Source organism: Bombina bombina, chromosome 4 (genome assembly GCF_027579735.1).
Source record: "Bombina bombina isolate aBomBom1 chromosome 4, aBomBom1.pri, whole genome shotgun sequence".
Taxonomy (NCBI): Eukaryota; Metazoa; Chordata; class Amphibia; order Anura; family Bombinatoridae; genus Bombina; species Bombina bombina.
In genome coordinates, this window is record NC_069502.1 from 442407748 (window position 1) to 442429501 (window position 21754).

Consider the following 21754-nt stretch of genomic DNA (forward strand, 5'->3'; position numbering starts at 1 on the left):
ATCAATGGGATATCAGGCAGCAGCGAACATGAGCTCTCGCTGCTGTCAGACTCCCATTGATTCCTATGGGATCCGCCGCCTCCAGGGCGGCGGATTGAAATCCAGGTATGCTGGCCCGGAATAGTGGCGAGCGTACCTAGTAGTAGTTTGATAACTACCAAAAGTAGTGAGATTGTGCCGAACTTGCATTCGGAACATCTGTAGTGACGTAACCATCAATCTGTGTCAGACTGAGTCCGGCGGATCGTAGGTTACGTCACTATATTCTACTTTTCTTGGGCTGTAGGGCTTGATAACTAAGGTGAATCAGCCTCGCCACAAATACACTGTGGAATTCCAGCGTATTTGCGGTTGACGGCTTGATAACTAGAGGCCATTGTCTTGCAATTGTGTATCGCTGTTTCAAAGAAGATAAGGTTGTCTCAATTTTTATTTTTCTCTTAAACTGTTTTCAAGTTTTATTTTTGCATATGTTAGTGCGTACTATTTTAAAGAGGGAGTTCTATTTAAAATTTGTTTATTCTGTAACATTTTAAAGGCATTTTTGTGATGTTGCCCCAACTCAAAGGTGTGACAAAGAAAAGATACAAATCTTTGAATTTTCCAATTTTTGAGTTGCAATTTTGCAGCAAGTGTTTTCTGCAAACTATTATTAGTTTCCCAAATTGGTTTTATTGAATCTAAGCCATGTGAGTACAGTGCTGCTGTCCTTGGCTCTTTCTGCAGCGGTCTCGCTGACAGCGGCAATATTGAATTATTTCTGCTGAAATAGCAGGGCAGAAGATCACTGATGCATCGGTTTGTGGTGGTGCCATACATTTTTTTTGTGTGAAAGGGTCAGGTGGGAGCTGGGTGGGCGGCCCATCGCTGGAGGGTGGCGGGAGAAGCAGGGAGGGGGAAAGTGGGTCGTACTGCTACATGCAGAAAAAAAATTCCACCGCGAGAGGGAGGGAGGGAGAGAGAGAGGAAGGGAGGGATCCACTACCTACAGAAAATGTGTTGGGTGAGGGGGCCCTACAGAATATCGCTTGGAGGGGAGAGGGGTGGGGAGGCACTACATTACAGAAAAAAAGTTTGGGGGGATTTTTTAAATAAAAAAAGGTAAAATTATATATGAACTAGGTACTGGCAAACAGATGGCAGATGCTAATTAGTGGGGAAATGTTTTAAACAACATTTAAAAAATGGGGTCGAGGAAGGGAACAGAGCTGTTTATGAGGGATGAAGTATGGATAAAGGGGGGGGAGATATCAGGTGGGTGGGTAATCTCTATACTATAGCTAAACTTAACCTTACCAGCTACCTGATTAACCCATTCACTGCAGGGAATTTCAGAAGTGTAGTACACAGCTGAAATTAGTAGCCTTCTAATTACCAAAAGGCAATGGCAAAGCTATGCATGTCTGCTATTTGTAAATAAAGGGGATCCTTGAAAAGCTTTTGCAATCATTTGTGTTATGAATTCATATGTGATATGTAAATTATTTCAGTGAGTACCCCAACATTTGTGAAAAAGTTAAAAAAACATTTTTATTTGGTGGCATGAAATATACCAAAAGGGGCCTAGAGCAATACCTTGGGTTGTCTACTAAAAAATATATATTTAGTTTTGAAAGGTAAAATTTAGTTTTAAATTGAGTGATAGCAAAAATCATAAAAAAAAAGCTCTGGTCCTTTGAGTTTTATATCTGAAATTACCGGTCCTTATGGGGTTAAATACTGTTGATTATGTTAGGCTGGGACACCCACTGAAAGAGGCTGAGAAAGCAGGAAGAGCAGACCCTCCCCCCTCTCCTGCATATATAAAGACCCATTAAACAAACAGGAGCAAGCAGGAGTCTGTAGAATTTAGTCTACATTTAATACTTTGGTGCTTGGTTAGGAGTCTGAAAATCAGCAAAATGTTAATAAAAAATAAGCAAAATTATACATTGTTACAGATGGGCTATATAAATGGATCATCTGCAAACAAAGCAAAGAAAAATGTTCAATGTCCCTTTAATATAATTTTCTGGTGAATGTTACTGTTTAAAATTAATAAGCTATCCACTTGCTCTTGGCCTAAAGTTGTATTTTTAACTTTGTTTCTACTTAAGGGCTAGATTACAAATTTGCCAGTTTACGGGTGCGCGATAAATAACCAGCCATTACCATTGGCTGGTTATTGCTATCAAGAGCTCACAGTAGCAAATAGCACTCCGAAAATTAACCAGAGATCAGATCTCTGGTTAATTTTCAAAATATCTCCCAATTGCCTCCAAAATAAAGTATATTAAATAAAGTATATTGTATTTTTTTTATTAAAAAAATAGCATTTTTTTATTTACTAAAAAAAACTGCACAAAGCAGTTATAAGGGGTTTAAGTTGGCAGCTGTGGGTGTTCATATACTGTACATATATATTTAACATTTGCTGCCCATCTCACGGCATGAAAACAAGGCTCCCATTGGAGCCTATGGATGCGCGCTATCGAGGTTGCATTCGCATTGCGGGTCACTTTTAATACCAGTGCACAATATATTCCGTAATATAAACACTTTCCCATTAAAATAGAAAGCTGAGCAGAGACCATGAATGTGTAATAATTGCCATCAGATCTTAAATTGTAACTGATGGTGAGGCCACTGTGTTATTGAATGCGGGATTTACAATCATTTTTATGAGATAAGAACGATTAATTCCCACTGGTGGCTGGCACTAAAGACTTACAAATGCACTAGTAATGGATAGTCACATTATTCAGCACATCTGACACAGTAATACAAAAAAAAATTAAATTAAAAGCATTTATTAGTGCATTTATCATTACTTTTCATCTAAAAATGTTTTTCTATAAATACACTTACCTGTATATGTAGATATATTACTGCTCTCCCCCTGTAGATCAGTTTTGCCAGCAAGAGCAGAGACCAGGAATGTGTAATAATTCCCGGGTATCAGATCTTCAATTGTAACAGAAGTTGAATTTACAATTTTACTAAAAGTTGAATTTCCCTGGATTTGTATCAGATAAGAACTTGTGTTTCCCTCAGGTGGTTCCCAGCTTAGAGACACAGATCTGGTGGTGACTTTCAATATTTTCAGGTTATTGACTATGCTAGGCACTAAAAGGAAAATAAGTTTGTAACATATAAATCAAGGAAACATATTTTTTAGACTGGGATCTAATTTACTTTGTTTTAAATATATTATATTATTTTTTTGCAATCCTATATGATAAAAAAATAATCATAACCAGCTAATATGAAAGGACAATATTACTGAAAATGCAATCAATAGTTTAAAATGTTGCCTTGTGTGCTTGGCTGAAAACATTGCCTTGTGTGCTTAGCTGAAAACATTGCCTTGTGTGCTTAGCTGAAAACATTGCCTTGTGTGCTTAGCTGAAAACATTGCCTTGTGTACTTGGCTGAAAACATTTCCTTGTGTGCTTAGCTGAAAACATTGCCTTGTGTGCTTAGCTGAAAACATTGCCTTGTGTACTTGGCTGAAAACATTTCCTTGTGTGTTTAGCTGAAAACATTGCCTTGTGTGCTCAGCTGAAAACATTGCCTTGTGTACTTGGCTGAAAACATTGCCTTGTGTACTTGGCTGAAAACATTTCCTTGTGTGTTTAGCTGAAAACATTTCCTTGTGTGCTTAGCTGAAAACATTGCCTTGTGTACTTGGCTGAAAACATTGCCTTGTGTACTTGGCTGAAAACATTGCCTTGTGTGCTTGGCTGAAAACATTTCCTTGTGTGTTTAGCTGAAAACATTGCCTTGTGTGCTTGGCTGAAAACAATGCCTGTGTGCTTAGCTGAAAACATTGCATTGTGTGCTTAGCTGAAAACATCGCCTGTGTGCTTGGCTGGAAACATTGCATTGTGTGCTTGACTGAAAACATTGCCTGTGTGGTTGGCTGAATACATTGCCTTGTGTGCTTGGCTGAATACATTGCCTTGTGTGCTTGGCTGAAAACATTGCCTTGTGTGGTTGGCTGAAAATATTTCCTTGTGTATTTAGCTGAAAACATTGCCTGTGTGTTTGGCCAAATACATTGCCCTGTGTGCTTGGCTGAAAACATTGCCTTGTGTGGATGGCTGAAAACATTTCCTTGTGTATTTAGCTGAAAACATTGCCTTGTGTGCTTGGCTGAAAACATTGCCTTGTGTGCTTAGCTGAAAACATTGCCTTGTGTGCTTAGCTGAAAACATTGCCTTGTGTGCTTAGCTGAAAACATTGCCTTGTGTACTTGGCTGAAAACATTTCCTTGTGTGCTTAGCTGAAAACATTGCCTTGTGTGCTTAGCTGAAAACATTGCCTTGTGTACTTGGCTGAAAACATTTCCTTGTGTGTTTAGCTGAAAACATTGCCTTGTGTGCTCAGCTGAAAACATTGCCTTGTGTACTTGGCTGAAAACATTGCCTTGTGTACTTGGCTGAAAACATTTCCTTGTGTGTTTAGCTGAAAACATTTCCTTGTGTGCTTAGCTGAAAACATTGCCTTGTGTACTTGGCTGAAAACATTGCCTTGTGTACTTGGCTGAAAACATTGCCTTGTGTGCTTGGCTGAAAACATTTCCTTGTGTGTTTAGCTGAAAACATTGCCTTGTGTGCTTGGCTGAAAACAATGCCTGTGTGCTTAGCTGAAAACATTGCATTGTGTGCTTAGCTGAAAACATCGCCTGTGTGCTTGGCTGGAAACATTGCATTGTGTGCTTGACTGAAAACATTGCCTGTGTGGTTGGCTGAATACATTGCCTTGTGTGCTTGGCTGAATACATTGCCTTGTGTGCTTGGCTGAAAACATTGCCTTGTGTGGTTGGCTGAAAATATTTCCTTGTGTATTTAGCTGAAAACATTGCCTGTGTGCTTGGCCGAATACATTGCCCTGTGTGCTTGGCTGAAAACATTGCCTTGTGTGGTTGGCTGAAAACATTTCCTTGTGTATTTAGCTGAAAACATTGCCTTGTGTGCTTGGCTGAAAATATTGCCTTGTGTGCTTAGCTGAAAACATTGCCTTGTGTGCTTAGCTGAAAACATTGCCTTGTGTGCTTAGCTGAAAACATTGCGTTGTGTGCTTAGCTGAAAACATTGCCTGTGTGCTTGACTGGAAACATTGCATTGTGTGCTTGGCTGAATACATTGCCTTGTGTGCTTGGCTGAAAACATTGCCTTGTGTGGTTGGCTGAAAAAATTTCCTTGTGTATTTAGCTGAAAACATTGCTTTGTGTGCTTGGCTGAAAACATTGCCCTGTGTGCTTGGCTGAAAACATTGCCTTGTGTGCTTAGCTGAAAACATTGCCTTGTGTGCTTGGCTGAAAATATTGCCTTGTGTGCTTAGCTGAAAACATTGCCTTCTGTGCTTAGCTGAAAACATTGCCTTGTGTGCTTGGCTGGAAACATTGCCTTGTGTGCTTAGCTGAAAACATTGCCTTGTGTGCTTGGCTGAAAACATTGCCTTGTGTGTTTAGCTGAAAACATTGCCTTGTGTGCTTGGCTGAAAACATGTGCTTAGCTGAAAACATTGTGTTGTGTGCTTGGCTGAAAACATTGCCTGTGTGCTTGGCTGAAAACATTGCTTTGTGTGCTTGGCTGAAAACATTGCCTGTGTGCTTAGCTGAATACATTGCCTTGTGTGCTTGGCTGAAAACATTGCTTTGTGTGCTTGGCTGAAAACATTGCCTGTGTGCTTGGCTGAAAACATTGCCTGTGTGCTTAGCTGAAAACATTGCGTTGTGTGCTTGGCTGAAAACATTGCCTGTGTGCTTGGCTGAAAACATTGCTTTGTGTGCTTGGCTGAAAACATTGCCTGTGTGCTTGGCTGAATACATTGCCTTGTGTGCTTGGCTGAAAACATTGCCACGTGTGCTTGGCTGAAAACATTGCCTGTGTGCTTGGCTGAAAACATTGCCTTGTGTGCTTAGCTGAAAACATTGCCTTTTGTACTTGGCTGAAAACATTTCCTTGTGTGTTTAGCTGAAAACATTTCCTTGTGTGCTTAGCTGAAAACATTGCCTTGTGTACTTGGCTGAAAACATTGCCTTGTGTACTTGGCTGAAAACATTGCCTTGTGTGCTTGGCTGAAAACATTTCCTTGTGTGTTTAGCTGAAAACATTGCCTTGTGTGCTTGGCTGAAAACAATGCCTGTGTGCTTAGCTGAAAACATTGCATTGTGTGCTTAGCTGAAAACATTGCCTGTGTGCTTGGCTGGAAACATTGCATTGTGTGCTTGACTGAAAACATTGCCTGTGTGGTTGGCTGAATACATTGCCTTGTGTGCTTGGCTGAAAACATTGCCTTGTGTGGTTGGCTGAAAATATTTCCTTGTGTATTTAGCTGAAAACATTGCCTGTGTGCTTGGCCGAATACATTGCCCTGTGTGCTTGGCTGAAAACATTGCCTTGTGTGGTTGGCTGAAAACATTTCCTTGTGTATTTAGCTGAAAACATTGCCTTGTGTGCTTGGCTGAAAATATTGCCTTGTGTGCTTAGCTGAAAACATTGCCTTGTGTGCTTAGCTGAAAACATTGCCTTGTGTGCTTAGCTGAAAACATTGCGTTGTGTGCTTAGCTGAAAACATTGCCTGTGTGCTTGGCTGGAAACATTGCATTGTGTGCTTGGCTGAATACATTGCCTTGTGTGCTTGGCTGAAAACATTGCCTTGTGTGGTTGGCTGAAAAAATTTCCTTGTGTATTTAGCTGAAAACATTGCTTTGTGTGCTTGGCTGAAAACATTGCCCTGTGTGCTTGGCTGAAAACATTGCCTTGTGTGCTTAGCTGAAAACATTGCCTTGTGTGCTTGGCTGAAAATATTGCCTTGTGTGCTTAGCTGAAAACATTGCCTTCTGTGCTTAGCTGAAAACATTGCCTTGTGTGCTTGGCTGGAAACATTGCCTGTGTGCTTAGCTGAATACATTGCCTTGTGTGCTTGGCTGAAAACATTGCCTGTGTGCTTAGCTGAATACATTGCCTTGTGTGCTTAGCTGAAAACATTGCTTTGTGTGCTTGGCTGAAAACATTGCCTGTGTGCTTGGCTGAAAACATTGCCTGTGTGCTTAGCTGAAAACATTGCGTTGTGTGCTTGGCTGAAAACATTGCCTGTGTGCTTGGCTGAAAACATTGCTTTGTGTGCTTGGCTGAAAACATTGCCTGTGTGCTTGGCTGAATACATTGCCTTGTGTGCTTGGCTGAAAACATTGCCACGTGTGCTTGGCTGAAAACATTGCCTGTGTGCTTGGCTGAAAACATTGCCTTGTGTGCTTAGCTGAAAACATTGCCTTTTGTACTTGGCTGAAAACATTTCCTTGTGTGTTTAGCTGAAAACATTTCCTTGTGTGCTTAGCTGAAAACATTGCCTTGTGTACTTGGCTGAAAACATTGCCTTGTGTACTTGGCTGAAAACATTGCCTTGTGTGCTTGGCTGAAAACATTTCCTTGTGTGTTTAGCTGAAAACATTGCCTTGTGTGCTTGGCTGAAAACAATGCCTGTGTGCTTAGCTGAAAACATTGCATTGTGTGCTTAGCTGAAAACATTGCCTGTGTGCTTGGCTGGAAACATTGCATTGTGTGCTTGACTGAAAACATTGCCTGTGTGGTTGGCTGAATACATTGCCTTGTGTGCTTGGCTGAAAACATTGCCTTGTGTGGTTGGCTGAAAATATTTCCTTGTGTATTTAGCTGAAAACATTGCCTGTGTGCTTGGCCGAATACATTGCCCTGTGTGCTTGGCTGAAAACATTGCCTTGTGTGGTTGGCTGAAAACATTTCCTTGTGTATTTAGCTGAAAACATTGCCTTGTGTGCTTGGCTGAAAATATTGCCTTGTGTGCTTAGCTGAAAACATTGCCTTGTGTGCATAGCTGAAAACATTGCCTTGTGTGCTTAGCTGAAAACATTGCGTTGTGTGCTTAGCTGAAAACATTGCCTGTGTGCTTGGCTGGAAACATTGCATTGTGTGCTTGGCTGAATACATTGCCTTGTGTGCTTGGCTGAAAACATTGCCTTGTGTGGTTGGCTGAAAAAATTTCCTCGTGTATTTAGCTGAAAACATTGCTTTGTGTGCTTGGCTGAAAACATTGCCCTGTGTGCTTGGCTGAAAACATTGCCTTGTGTGCTTAGCTGAAAACATTGCCTTGTGTGCTTGGCTGAAAATATTGCCTTGTGTGCTTAGCTGAAAACATTGCCTTCTGTGCTTAGCTGAAAACATTGCCTTGTGTGCTTGGCTGGAAACATTGCCTTGTGTGCTTAGCTGAAAAACATAATTTATGCTTACCTGATAAATTTATTTCTCTTGTAGTGTATCCAGTCCACGGATCATCCATTACTTATGGGATATTAACTCCTCCCCAACAGGAAGTGCAAGAGGATTCACCCAGCAGAGCTGCTATATAGCTCCTCCCCTAACTGCCATTACCAGTCATTCGACCGAAAACATGCAGAGAAAGGAAAACCATAGGGTGCAGTGGTGACTGTAGTTTAATGGAAAAATTACCTGCCTTAAAGTGACAGGGCGGGCCGTGGACTGGATACACTACAAGAGAAATAAATTTATCAGGTAAGCATAAATTATGTTTTCTCTTGTTAAGTGTATCCAGTCCACGGATCATCCATTACTTATGGGATACCAATACCAAAGCTAAAGTACACGGATGACGGGAGGGACAGGCAGGCTCTTTATACGGAAGGAACCACTGCCTGAAGAACCTTTCTCCCAAAAACAGCCACCGAAGAAGCAAAAGTGTCAAATTTGTAAAATTTGGAAAAAGTATGAAGAGAAGACCAAGTTGCAGCCTTGCAAGTCTGTTCAACAGAAGCCTCATTCTTAAAGGCCCAAGTGGAAGCCACAGCTCTAGTAGAATGTGCTGTAATTCTTTCAGGAGGCTGCTGTCCAGCAGTCTCATAGGCTAACCGTATTATGCTACGAAGCCAAAAGGAGAGAGAGGTAGCCGAAGCTTTTTGACCTCTCCTCTGACCAGAATAAATGACAAACAGGGAAGACGTTTGTCGAAAATCCTTAGTTGCCTGTAGATAAAATTTCAGGGCACGGACTACATCTAGATTGTGTAGCAGACGTTCCTTTTTCGAAGAAGGATAAGGACACAAAGATGGAACCACAATCTCTTGATTGATATTCCTGTTAGTGACCACCTTAGGTAGGAACCCAGGTTTAGTACGCAGAACTACCTTGTCTGAATGAAAAATCAGATAAGGAGAATCACAATGTAAGGCAGATAACTCAGAGACTCTTCGAGCCGAGGAAATCGCCATTAAAAACAGAACTTTCCAAGATAACAACTTGATATCAATGGAATGAAGGGGTTCAAACGGAACCCCCTGTAAAACATTAAGAACTAAGTTCAAACTCCATGGTGGAGCAACAGTTTTAAACACAGGCTTGATCCTAGCTAAAGCCTGACAAAAAGCTTGAACGTCCGGAACTTCTGACAGACGTTTGTGTAAAAGAATGGACAGAGCTGAAATCTGTCCCTTTAAGGAACTAGCGGATAAACCCTTTTCTAAACCTTCTTGTAGAAAAGACAATATCCTCGGAATCCTAACCTTACTCCATGAGTAACTCTTGGATTCGCACCAATATAAGTATTTGCGCCATATCTTATGGTAAATCTTTCTGGTAACAGGCTTCCTAGCCTGTATTAAGGTATCAATAACTGACTCAGAAAAACCACGTTTTGATAAAATCAAGCGTTCAATTTCCAAGCAGTCAGCTTCAGAGAAATTAGATTTTGATGTTTGAAGGGACCCTGGATCAGAAGGTCCTGTTTCAGAGGTAGCGACCAAGGTGGACAGGATGACATGTCCACTAGATCTGCATACCAAGTCCTGCGTGGCCATGCAGGCGCTATTAGAATCACTGATGCTCTCTCCTGTTTGATTCTGGCAATCAATCGAGGAAGCATCGGGAAGGGTGGAAACACATAAGCCATCCCGAAGGTCCAAGGTGCTGTCAAAGCATCTATCAGAACCGCTCCCGGATCCCTGGATCTGGACCCGTAACGAGGAAGCTTGGCGTTCTGTCGAGACGCCATGAGATCTATCTCTGGTTTGCCCCAACGTCGAAGTATTTGGGCAAAGACCTCCGGATGAAGTTCCCACTCCCCCGGATGAAAAGTCTGACGACTTAAGAAATCCGCCTCCCAGTTCTCCACTCCCGGGATGTGGATTGCTGACAGGTGGCAAGAGTGAGACTCTGCCCAGCGAATTATCTTTGATACTTCCATCATTGCTAGGGAGCTTCTTGTCCCTCCCTGATGGTTGATGTAAGCTACAGTGATGTTGCCTGACTGAAACCTGATGAACCCCCGAGTTGTTAACTGGGGCCAAGCCAGAAGGGCATTGAGAACTGCTCTCAATTCCAGAATGTTTATTGGTAGGAGACTCTCCTCCTGATTCCATTGTCCCTGAGCCTTCAGAGAATTCCAGACAGCGCCCCAACCTAGTAGGCTGGCGTCTGTTGTTACAATTGTCCAGTCCGGCCTGCTGAATGGCATCCCCCTGGACAGATGTGGCCGAGAAAGCCACCATAGAAGAGAATTTCTGGTCTCTTGATCCAGATTCAGAGTAGGGGACAAGTCTGAGTAATCCCCATTCCACTGACTTAGCATGCACAATTGCAGCAGTCTGAGATGTAGGCGTGCAAAGGGTACTATGTCCATTGCTGCTACCATTAAGCCGATCACCTCCATGCATTGAGCTACTGACGGGTGTTGAATGGAATGATGGACACGGCATGCATTTTGAAGCTTTGTTAACCTGTCTTCTGTCAGGTAAATCTTCATTTCTACAGAATCTATAAGAGTCCCCAAGAAGGGAACTCTTGTGAGTGGAAAGAGAGAACTCTTCTTTTCGTTCACCTTCCATCCATGCGACCTTAGAAATGCCAGTACTAACTCTGTATGAGACTTGGCAGTTTGAAAGCTTGAAGCTTGTATCAGAATGTCGTCTAGGTACGGAGCTACCGCAATTCCTCGTGGTCTTAGTACCGCCAGAAGAGCACCCAGAACCTTTGTGAAGATTCTCGGAGCCGTAGCCAATCCGAATGGAAGAGCTACAAACTGGTAATGTCTGTCTAGAAAGGCAAACCTTAGATACCGGTAAAGATCTTTGTGAATCGGTATGTGAAGGTAAGCATCCTTTAAATCCACTGTGGTCATGTACGTAGAAACGCCTCTTTCTTTATTTGGTTTGTTGACAACCTTGACAGATGAAATCTCCCTCTTGGGGGAGAGAATTTGAAGTCTAGAAGGTATCCCTGAGATATGATCTCTAACGCCCAGGGATCCTGGACATCTCTTGCCCAAGCCTGGGCGAAGAGAGAAAGTCTGCCCCCACTAGATCCGTTCCCGGATCGGGGGCCCTCGATTCATGCTGTCTTAGGGGCAGCAGCAGGTTTCCTGGCCTGCTTGCCCTTGTTCCAGGACTGGTTAGGTCTCCAGCCTTGTCTGTAGCGAGCAACAGCTCCTTCCTGTTTTGGTGCAGAGGAAGTTGATGCTGCTCCTGCTTTGAAATTACGAAAGGAACGAAAATTAGACTGTCTAGCCTTAGGTTTGGCTCTGTCTTGAGGCAGGGCATGGCCTTTACCTCCTGTAATGTCAGCGATAATTTCTTTCAACCCGGGCCCGAATAAGGTCTGCCCTTTGAAAGGTATATTAAGCAATTTAGATTTAGAAGTAACGTCAGCTGACCAGGATTTTAGCCACAGTGCTCTGCGTGCCTGAATGGCGAATCCGGAATTCTTAGCCGTAAGTTTAGTTAAATGTACTACGGCATCTGAAATAAATGAGTTAGCTAACTTAAGGGCTTTAAGCTTGTGTGTAATCTCATCTAATGGAGCTGATTCAAGTGTCTCTTCCAGAGACTAAAACCAAAATGCTGCTGCAGCCGTGACAGGCGCAATGCATGCAAGAGGTTGCAATATAAAACCTTGTTGAACAAACATTTTCTTAAGGTAACCCTCTAACTTTTTATCCATTGGATCTGAAAAGGCACAGCTATCCTCCACCGGGATAGTGGTACGCTTAGCTAAAGTAGAAACTGCTCCCTCCACCTTAGGGACCGTTTGCCATAAGTCCCGTGTGGTGGCGTCTATTGGAAACATCTTTCTAAATATCGGAGGGGGTGAGAACGGCACACCGGGTCTATCCCACTCCTTAGTAACAATTTCAGTAAGTCTCTTAGGTATAGGAAAAACGTCAGTACTCGCCGGTACCGCAAAATATTTATCCAACCTACACATTTTCTCTGGTATTGCAACTGTGTTGCAATCATTCAGAGCCGCTAACACCTCCCCTAGTAATACACGGAGGTTTTCCAGCTTAAATTTAAAATTTGAAATATCTGAATCCAGTTTGTTTGGATCAGAACCGTCACCCGCAGAATGAAGCTCTCCGTCCTCATGTTCTGCAAATTGTGACGCAGTGTCTGACATGGCCCTAATATTATCAGCGCACTCTGTTCTCACCCCAGAGTGATCACGCTTACCTCTTAGTTCTGGTAATTTAGCCAAAACTTCAGTCATATCAGTAGCCATATCCTGTAATGTGATTTGTAATGGCCGCCCAGATGTACTCGGCGCTACAATATCACGCACCTCCCGAGCGGGAGATGCAGGTACTGACACGTGAGGCGAGTTAGTCGGCATAACTCTCCCCTCGTTGTTTGGTGAAATATGTTCAATTTGTACAGATTGACTTTTATTTAAAGTAGCATCAATACAGTTAGTACATAAATTTCTATTGGGCTCCACTTTGGCTTTAGCACATATAGCACAGATATCTTCCTCTGAATCAGACATGTTTAACACACTAGCAAATAAACTAGCAACTTGGAAATACTTTTCAAGTAATTTACTATAATATGAAAACGTACTGTGCCTATAAGAAGCACAGAAAAAAGTTATGACAGTTGAAAATTAATAAACTGAAAAGTTATAGCATCAAATCTTTGTAAAAAACACAATTTTAGCAAAGGATTGCTCCCATTAGCAAAGGATAACTAACCCTGATAGCTAACAGTGAGAGAGATCAGTAAACTGTCATAAATTAAATAAAACAACTGCCAAGTGGAAAAAAAAATAGTTCCCAAAACATTTTTTCACCCAGTACCTCAGAAAATTAAACGATTTTACATGCCAGCAAAAAACGTTTAACATTAATAAATTGAGTGTTATTAAAAAGCCTGTTGCTAGTCCCTGCAAATTAGGCTAAAGTTTTATGCATACAGTATAATTCCAGTGAAGTGCCATTCCCCAGAATACTGAAGTGTAAAATATACATACATGACAGCCTGATACCAGTTGCTGCTACTGCATTTAAGGCTGAGTTTACATTATATCGGTATGGCAGAATTTTCTCATCAATTCCATTGTCAGAAAATAATAAGCTGCTACATACCTCTTTGCAGATTAATCTGCCCGCTGTCCCCTGATCTGAAGTTTACCTCTCCTCAGATGGCCGAGAAACAGCAATATGATCTTAACTACTCCGGCTAAAATCATAGAAAAACTCAGGTAGATTCTTCTTCAAATTCTACCAGAGAAGGAATAACACACTCCGGTGCTATTATAAAATAACAAACTTTTGATTGAAGGTATGAAACTAAGTATAATCACCACAGTCCTCTCACACATCCTATCTATTCGTTGGGTGCAAGAGAATGACTGGTAATGGCAGTTAGGGGAGGAGCTATATAGCAGCTCTGCTGGGTGAATCCTCTTGCACTTCCTGTTGGGGAGGAGTTAATATCCCATAAGTAATGGATGATCCGTGGACTGGATACACTTAACAAGAGAAACATTGCCTTGTGTGCTTGGCTGAAAACATTGCCTTGTGTACTTGGCTGAAAACATTTCCTTGTGTGTTTAGCTGAAAACATTGCCTTGTGTGCTTGGCTGAAAACATGTGCTTAGCTGAAAACATTGTGTTGTGTGCTTGGCTGAAAACATTGCCTGTGTGCTTGGCTGAAAACATTGCTTTGTGTGCTTGGCTGAAAACATTGCCTGTGTGCTTAGCTGAATACATTGCCTTGTGTGCTTGGCTGAAAACATTGCTTTGTGTGCTTGGCTGAAAACATTGCCTGTGTGCTTGGCTGAAAACATTGCCTGTGTGCTTAGCTGAAAACATTGCGTTGTGTGCTTGGCTGAAAACATTGCCTGTGTGCTTGGCTGAAAACATTGCTTTGTGTGCTTGGCTGAAAACATTGCCTGTGTGCTTAGCTGAAAACATTGCGTTGTGTGCTTGGCTGAAAACATTGCCTGTGTGCTTGGCTGGAAACATTGCTTTGTGTGCTTGGCTGAATACATTGCCCTGTGTGCTTGGCTGAAAACATTGCCTTGTGTGCTTGGCTGAAAACATTTCCTTGTGTTCTTGGCTGAAAACATTGCCTGTGTGCTTGGCTTGAAACATTGCCTTGTGTGCTTAGCTGAAAACATTTCCTTGTGTGCTTGACTGAAAACATTGCCTTGTGTGCTTAGCTCAAAACATTGCCTTGTGTGCTTGGCTGAAAACATTGCCTTGTGTGCTTAGCTGAAAACTTTGCCTTGTGTGCTTAGCTGAAAACATTGTCTTGTGTGCTTGGCTGAAAACCTTTGCCTTGTGTGCTTAGCTGAAAACATTGCCTTGTGTGCTTGGCTGAAAACATTGCCTTGTGTGCTTAGCTGAAAACATTGCCTTGTGTGCTTAGCTGAAAACATTGCCTTGTGTGCTTGGCTGAAAACATTGTCTTGTGTGCTTGGCTGAAAACATTGCCTGTGTGCTTGGCTGGAAACATTGTCTTGTGTGCTTGGCTGAAAACATTGCCTTGTGTGCTTAGCTAAAAACATTGCCTGTGTGCTTAGCTGAAAACATTGCCTTGTGTGCTTAGCTCAAAACATTGCCTTGTGTGCTTGGCTGAAAACATTGCCTTGTGTGCTTGGCTGAAAACATTGTCTTGTGTGCTTGGCTGAAAACATTGCCTGTGTGCTTGGCCGAATACATTGCCCTGTGTGCTTGGCTGAAAACATTGCCTTGTGTGGTTGGCTGAAAACATTTCCTTGTGTATTTAGCTGAAAACATTGCCTTGTGTGCTTGGCTGAAAATATTGCCTTGTGTGCTTAGCTGAAAACATTGCCTTGTGTGCTTAGCTGAAAACATTGCCTTGTGTGCTTAGCTGAAAACATTGCGTTGTGTGCTTAGCTGAAAACATTGCCTGTGTGCTTGGCTGGAAACATTGCATTGTGTGCTTGGCTGAATACATTGCCTTGTGTGCTTGGCTGAAAACATTGCCTTGTGTGGTTGGCTGAAAAAAATTCCTTGTGTATTTAGCTGAAAACATTGCTTTGTGTGCTTGGCTGAAAACATTGCCCTGTGTGCTTGGCTGAAAACATTGCCTTGTGTGCTTAGCTGAAAACATTGCCTTGTGTGCTTGGCTGAAAATATTGCCTTGTGTGCTTAGCTGAAAACATTGCCTTCTGTGCTTAGCTGAAAACATTGCCTTGTGTACTTGGCTGGAAACATTGCCTTGTGTGCTTAGCTGAAAACATTGCCTTGTGTGCTTGGCTGAAAACATTGCCTTGTGTACTTGGCTGAAAACATTTCCTTGTGTGTTTAGCTGAAAACATTGCCTTGTGTGCTTGGCTGAAAACATGTGCTTAGCTGAAAACTTTGTGTTGTGTGCTTGGCTGAAAACATTGCCTGTGTGCTTGGCTGAAAACATTGCTTTGTGTGCTTGGCTGAAAACATTGCCTGTGTGCTTGGCTGAATACATTGCCTTGTGTGCTTGGCTGAAAACATTGCCACGTGTGCTTGGCTGAAAACATTGCCTGTGTGCTTGGCTGAAAACATTGCCTGTGTGCTTAGCTGAAAACATTGCGTTGTGTGCTTGGCTGAAAACATTGCCTGTGTGCCTGGCTGGAAACATTGCTTTGTGTGCTTGGCTGAATACATTGCCCTGTGTGGTTGGCTGAATACATTGCCTTGTGTGCTTGGCTGAAAACATTTCCTTGTGTTCTTGGCTGAAAACATTGCCTGTGTGCTTGGCTTGAAACATTGCCTTGTGTGCTTAGCTGAAAACATTTCCTTGTGTGCTTGACTGAAAACATTGCCTTGTGTGCTTAGCTCAAAACATTGCCTTGTGTGCTTGGCTGAAAACATTGCCTTGTGTGCTTAGCTGAAAACTTTGCCTTGTGTGCTTAGCTGAAAACATTGTCTTGTGTGCTTGGCTGAAAACCTTTGCCTTGTGTGCTTAGCTGAAAACATTTCCTTGTGTGCTTGACTGAAAACATTGCCTTGTGTGCTTAGCTCAAAACATTGCCTTGTGTGCTTGGCTGAAAACATTGCCTTGTGTGCTTAGCTGAAAACATTGCCTTGTGTGCTTAGCTGAAAACATTGCCTTGTGTGCTTGGCTGAAAACATTGTCTTGTGTGCTTGGCTGAAAACATTGCCTGTGTGCTTGGCTGGAAACATTGTCTTGTGTGCTTGGCTGAAAACATTACCTTGTGTGCTTAGTTAAAAACATTGCCTGTGTGCTTAGCTGAAAACATTGCCTTGTGTGCTTAGCTCAAAACATTGCCTTGTGTGCTTGGCTGAAAACATTGCCTTGTGTGCTTGGCTGAAAACATTGTCTTGTGTGCTTGGCTGAAAACATTGCCTGTGTGCTTGGCCGAATACATTGCCCTGTGTGCTTGGCTGAAAACATTGCCTTGTGTGGTTGGCTGAAAACATTTCCTTGTGTATTTAGCTGAAAACATTGCCTTGTGTGCTTGGCTGAAAATATTGCCTTGTGTGCTTAGCTGAAAACATTGCCTTGTGTGCTTAGCTGAAAACATTGCCTTGTGTGCTTAGCTGAAAACATTGCGTTGTGTGCTTAGCTGAAAACATTGCCTGTGTGCTTGGCTGGAAACATTGCATTGTGTGCTTGGCTGAATACATTGCCTTGTGTGCTTGGCTGAAAACATTGCCTTGTGTGGTTGGCTGAAAAAAATTACTTGTGTATTTAGCTGAAAACATTGCTTTGTGTGCTTGGCTGAAAACATTGCCCTGTGTGCTTGGCTGAAAACATTGCCTTGTGTGCTTAGCTGAAAACATTGCCTTGTGTGCTTGGCTGAAAATATTGCCTTGTGTGCTTAGCTGAAAACATTGCCTTCTGTGCTTAGCTGAAAACATTGCCTTGTGTGCTTGGCTGGAAACATTGCCTTGTGTGCTTAGCTGAAAACATTGCCTTGTGTGCTTGGCTGAAAACATTGCCTTGTGTACTTGGCTGAAAACATTTCCTTGTGTGTTTAGCTGAAAACATTGCCTTGTGTGCTTGGCTGAAAACATGTGCTTAGCTGAAAACTTTGTGTTGTGTGCTTGGCTGAAAACATTGCCTGTGTGCTTGGCTGAAAACATTGCTTTGTGTGCTTGGCTGAAAACATTGCCTGTGTGCTTGGCTGAATACATTGCCTTGTGTGCTTGGCTGAAAACATTGCCACGTGTGCTTGGCTGAAAACATTGCCTGTGTGCTTGGCTGAAAACATTGCCTGTGTGCTTAGCTGAAAACATTGCGTTGTGTGCTTGGCTGAAAACATTGCCTGTGTGCTTGGCTGGAAACATTGCTTTGTGTGCTTGGCTGAATACATTGCCCTGTGTGCTTGGCTGAAAACATTGCCTTGTGTGCTTGGCTGAAAACATTTCCTTGTGTTCTTGGCTGAAAACATTGCCTGTGTGCTTGGCTTGAAACATTGCCTTGTGTGCTTAGCTGAAAACATTTCCTTGTGTGCTTGACTGAAAACATTGCCTTGTGTGCTTAGCTCAAAACATTGCCTTGTGTGCTTGGCTGAAAACATTGCCTTGTGTGCTTAGCTGAAAACTTTGCCTTGTGTGCTTAGCTGAAAACATTGTCTTGTGTGCTTGGCTGAAAACCTTTGCCTTGTGTGCTTAGCTGAAAACATTGCCTTGTGTGCTTGGCTGAAAACATTGCCTTGTGTGCTTAGCTGAAAACATTGCCTTGTATGCTTAGCTGAAAACATTGCCTTGTGTGCTTGGCTGGAAACATTGTCTTGTGTGCTTGGCTGAAAACATTGCCTTGTGTGCTTAGCTAAAAACATTGCCTGTGTGCTTAGCTGAAAACATTGCCTTGTGTGCTTAGCTGAAAACATTGCCTTGTGTGCTTGGCTGAAAATATTGCCTTGTGTGCTTAGCTGAAAACATTGCCTTCTGTGCTTAGCTGAAAACATTGCCTTGTGTACTTGGCTGGAAACATTGCCTTGTGTGCTTAGCTGAAAACATTGCCTTGTGTGCTTGGCTGAAAACATTGCCTTGTGTACTTGGCTGAAAACATTTCCTTGTGTGTTTAGCTGAAAACATTGCCTTGTGTGCTTGGCTGAAAACATGTGCTTAGCTGAAAACTTTGTGTTGTGTGCTTGGCTGAAAACATTGCCTGTGTGCTTGGCTGAAAACATTGCTTTGTGTGCTTGGCTGAAAACATTGCCTGTGTGCTTGGCTGAATACATTGCCTTGTGTGCTTGGCTGAAAACATTGCCACGTGTGCTTGGCTGAAAACATTGCCTGTGTGCTTGGCTGAAAACATTGCCTGTGTGCTTAGCTGAAAACATTGCGTTATGTGCTTGGCTGAAAACATTGCCTGTGTGCCTGGCTGGAAACATTGCTTTGTGTGCTTGGCTGAATACATTGCCCTGTGTGGTTGGCTGAATACATTGCCTTGTGTGCTTGGCTGAAAACATTTCCTTGTGTTCTTGGCTGAAAACATTGCCTGTGTGCTTGGCTTGAAACATTGCCTTGTGTGCTTAGCTGAAAACATTTCCTTGTGTGCTTGACTGAAAACATTGCCTTGTGTGCTTAGCTCAAAACATTGCCTTGTGTGGTTGGCTGAAAACATTGCCTTGTGTGCTTAGCTGAAAACTTTGCCTTGTGTGCTTAGCTGAAAACATTGTCTTGTGTGCTTGGCTGAAAACCTTTGCCTTGTGTGCTTAGCTGAAAACATTTCCTTGTGTGCTTGATTGAAAACATTGCCTTGTGTGCTTAGCTCAAAACATTGCCTTGTGTGCTTGGCTGAAAACATTGCCTTGTGTGCTTAGCTGAAAACATTGCCTTGTGTGCTTAGCTGAAAACATTGCCTTGTGTGCTTGGCTGAAAACATTGTCTTGTGTGCTTGGCTGAAAACATTGCCTGTGTGCTTGGCTGGAAACATTGTCTTGTGTGCTTGGCTGAAAACATTGCCTTGTGTGCTTAGTTAAAAACATTGCCTGTGTGCTTAGCTGAAAACATTGCCTTGTGTGCTTAGCTCAAAACATTGCCTTGTGTGCTTGGCTGAAAACATTGCTTTGTGTGCTTGGCTGAAAACATTGTCTTGTGTGCTTGGCTGAAAACATTGCCTGTGTGCTTGGCCGAATACATTGCCCTGTGTGCTTGGCTGAAAACATTGCCTTGTGTGGTTGGCTGAAAACATTTCCTTGTGTATTTAGCTGAAAACATTGCCTTGTGTGCTTGGCTGAAAATATTGCCTTGTGTGCTTAGCTGAAAACATTGCCTTGTGTGCTTAGCTGAAAACATTGCCTTGTGTGCTTAGCTGAAAACATTGCGTTGTGTGCTTAGCTGAAAACATTGCCTGTGTGCTTGGCTGGAAACATTGCATTGTGTGCTTGGCTGAATACATTGCCTTGTGTGCTTGGCTGAAAACATTGCCTTGTGTGGTTGGCTGAAAAAAATTACTTGTGTATTTAGCTGAAAACATTGCTTTGTGTGCTTGGCTGAAAACATTGCCCTGTGTGCTTGGCTGAAAACATTGCCTTGTGTGCTTAGCTGAAAACATTGCCTTGTGTGCTTGGCTGAAAATATTGCCTTGTGTGCTTAGCTGAAAACATTGCCTTCTGTGCTTAGCTGAAAACATTGCCTTGTGTGCTTGGCTGGAAACATTGCCTTGTGTGCTTAGCTGAAAACATTGCCTTGTGTGCTTGGCTGAAAACATTGCCTTGTGTACTTGGCTGAAAACATTTCCTTGTGTGTTTAGCTGAAAACATTGCCTTGTGTGCTTGGCTGAAAACATGTGCTTAGCTGAAAACTTTGTGTTGTGTGCTTGGCTGAAAACATTGCCTGTGTGCTTGGCTGAAAACATTGCTTTGTGTGCTTGGCTGAAAACATTGCCTGTGTGCTTGGCTGAATACATTGCCTTGTGTGCTTGGCTGAAAACATTGCCACGTGTGCTTGGCTGAAAACATTGCCTGTGTGCTTGGCTGAAAACATTGCCTGTGTGCTTAGCTGAAAACATTGCGTTGTGTGCTTGGCTGAAAACATTGCCTGTGTGCTTGGCTGGAAACATTGCTTTGTGTGCTTGGCTGAATACATTGCCCTGTGTGCTTGGCTGAAAACATTGCCTTGTGTGCTTGGCTGAAAACATTTCCTTGTGTTCTTGGCTGAAAACATTGCCTGTGTGCTTGGCTTGAAACATTGCCTTGTGTGCTTAGCTGAAAACATTTCCTTGTGTGCTTGACTGAAAACATTGCCTTGTGTGCTTAGCTCAAAACATTGCCTTGTGTGCTTGGCTGAAAACATTGCCTTGTGTGCTTAGCTGAAAACTTTGCCTTGTGTGCTTAGCTGAAAACATTGTCTTGTGTGCTTGGCTGAAAACCTTTGCCTTGTGTGCTTAGCTGAAAACATTGCCTTGTGTGCTTGGCTGAAAACATTGCCTTGTGTGCTTAGCTGAAAACATTGCCTTGTATGCTTAGCTGAAAACATTGCCTTGTGTGCTTGGCTGAAAACATTGTCTTGTGTGCTTGGCTGAAAACATTGCCTGTGTGCTTGGCTGGAAACATTGTCTTGTGTGCTTGGCTGAAAACATTGCCTTGTGTGCTTAGCTAAAAACATTGCCTGTGTGCTTAGCTGAAAACATTGCCTTGTGTGCTTAGCTCAAAACATTGCCTTGTGTGCTTGGCTGAAAACATTGCCTTGTGTGCTTGGCTGAAAACATTGTCTTGTGTGCTTGGCTGAAAACATTGCCTGTGTGCTTGGCCGAATACATTGCCCTGTGTGCTTGGCTGAAAACATTGCCTTGTGTGGTTGGCTGAAAACATTTCCTTGTGTATTTAGCTGAAAACATTGCCTTGTGTGCTTGGCTGAAAATATTGCCTTGTGTGCTTAGCTGAAAACATTGCCTTGTGTGCTTAGCTGAAAACATTGCCTTGTGTGCTTAGCTGAAAACATTGCGTTGTGTGCTTAGCTGAAAACATTGCCTGTGTGCTTGGCTGGAAACATTGCATTGTGTGCTTGGCTGAATACATTGCCTTGTGTGCTTGGCTGAAAACATTGCCTTGTGTGCTTGGCTGAAAACATTGTCTTGTGTGCTTGGCTGAAAACATTGCCTGTGTGCTTGGCTGGAAACATTGTCTTGTGTGCTTGGCTGAAAACATTGCCTTGTGTGCTTAGCTAAAAACATTGCCTGTGTGCTTAGCTGAAAACATTGCCTTGTGTGCTTAGCTGAAAACATTGCCTTGTGTGCTTGGCTGAAAACATTGCCTTGTGTGCTTGGCTGAAAACATTGTCTTGTGTGCTTGGCTGAAAACATTGCCTTGTGTGCTAAGCTGAAGGATATTATGAGCTAGATTTATGACATGTTTGCAATAAATACTATACTTTTTGAGTCGATATATGAGTAATCTGTTCTTCACATGCAAATACTTGCAATACTGGACAAAGCTGTAGTGGTAAATTTGTGAGCATGTTTCATAGTTTAAAAGTTTAATTTATTTAATATGCTTCATTTAGAATGTTTCACTTTTCTCTC

General features: G+C 42.5%; 1 protein-coding gene across 1 annotated transcript in view; it reads right to left on the minus strand.

Annotated features, from left to right (window-relative positions):
- LOC128656400 (titin-like) overlaps nt 1-21754 on the minus strand; it is a 491015-nt gene that overhangs the window by 456978 nt on the left and 12283 nt on the right. The window contains exon 3 of the mRNA XM_053710280.1: nt 2848-3105. Within this exon, the coding sequence (XP_053566255.1) occupies nt 2848-3105 (258 nt within the window). The remainder of the gene's footprint in view (nt 1-2847; nt 3106-21754) is intronic.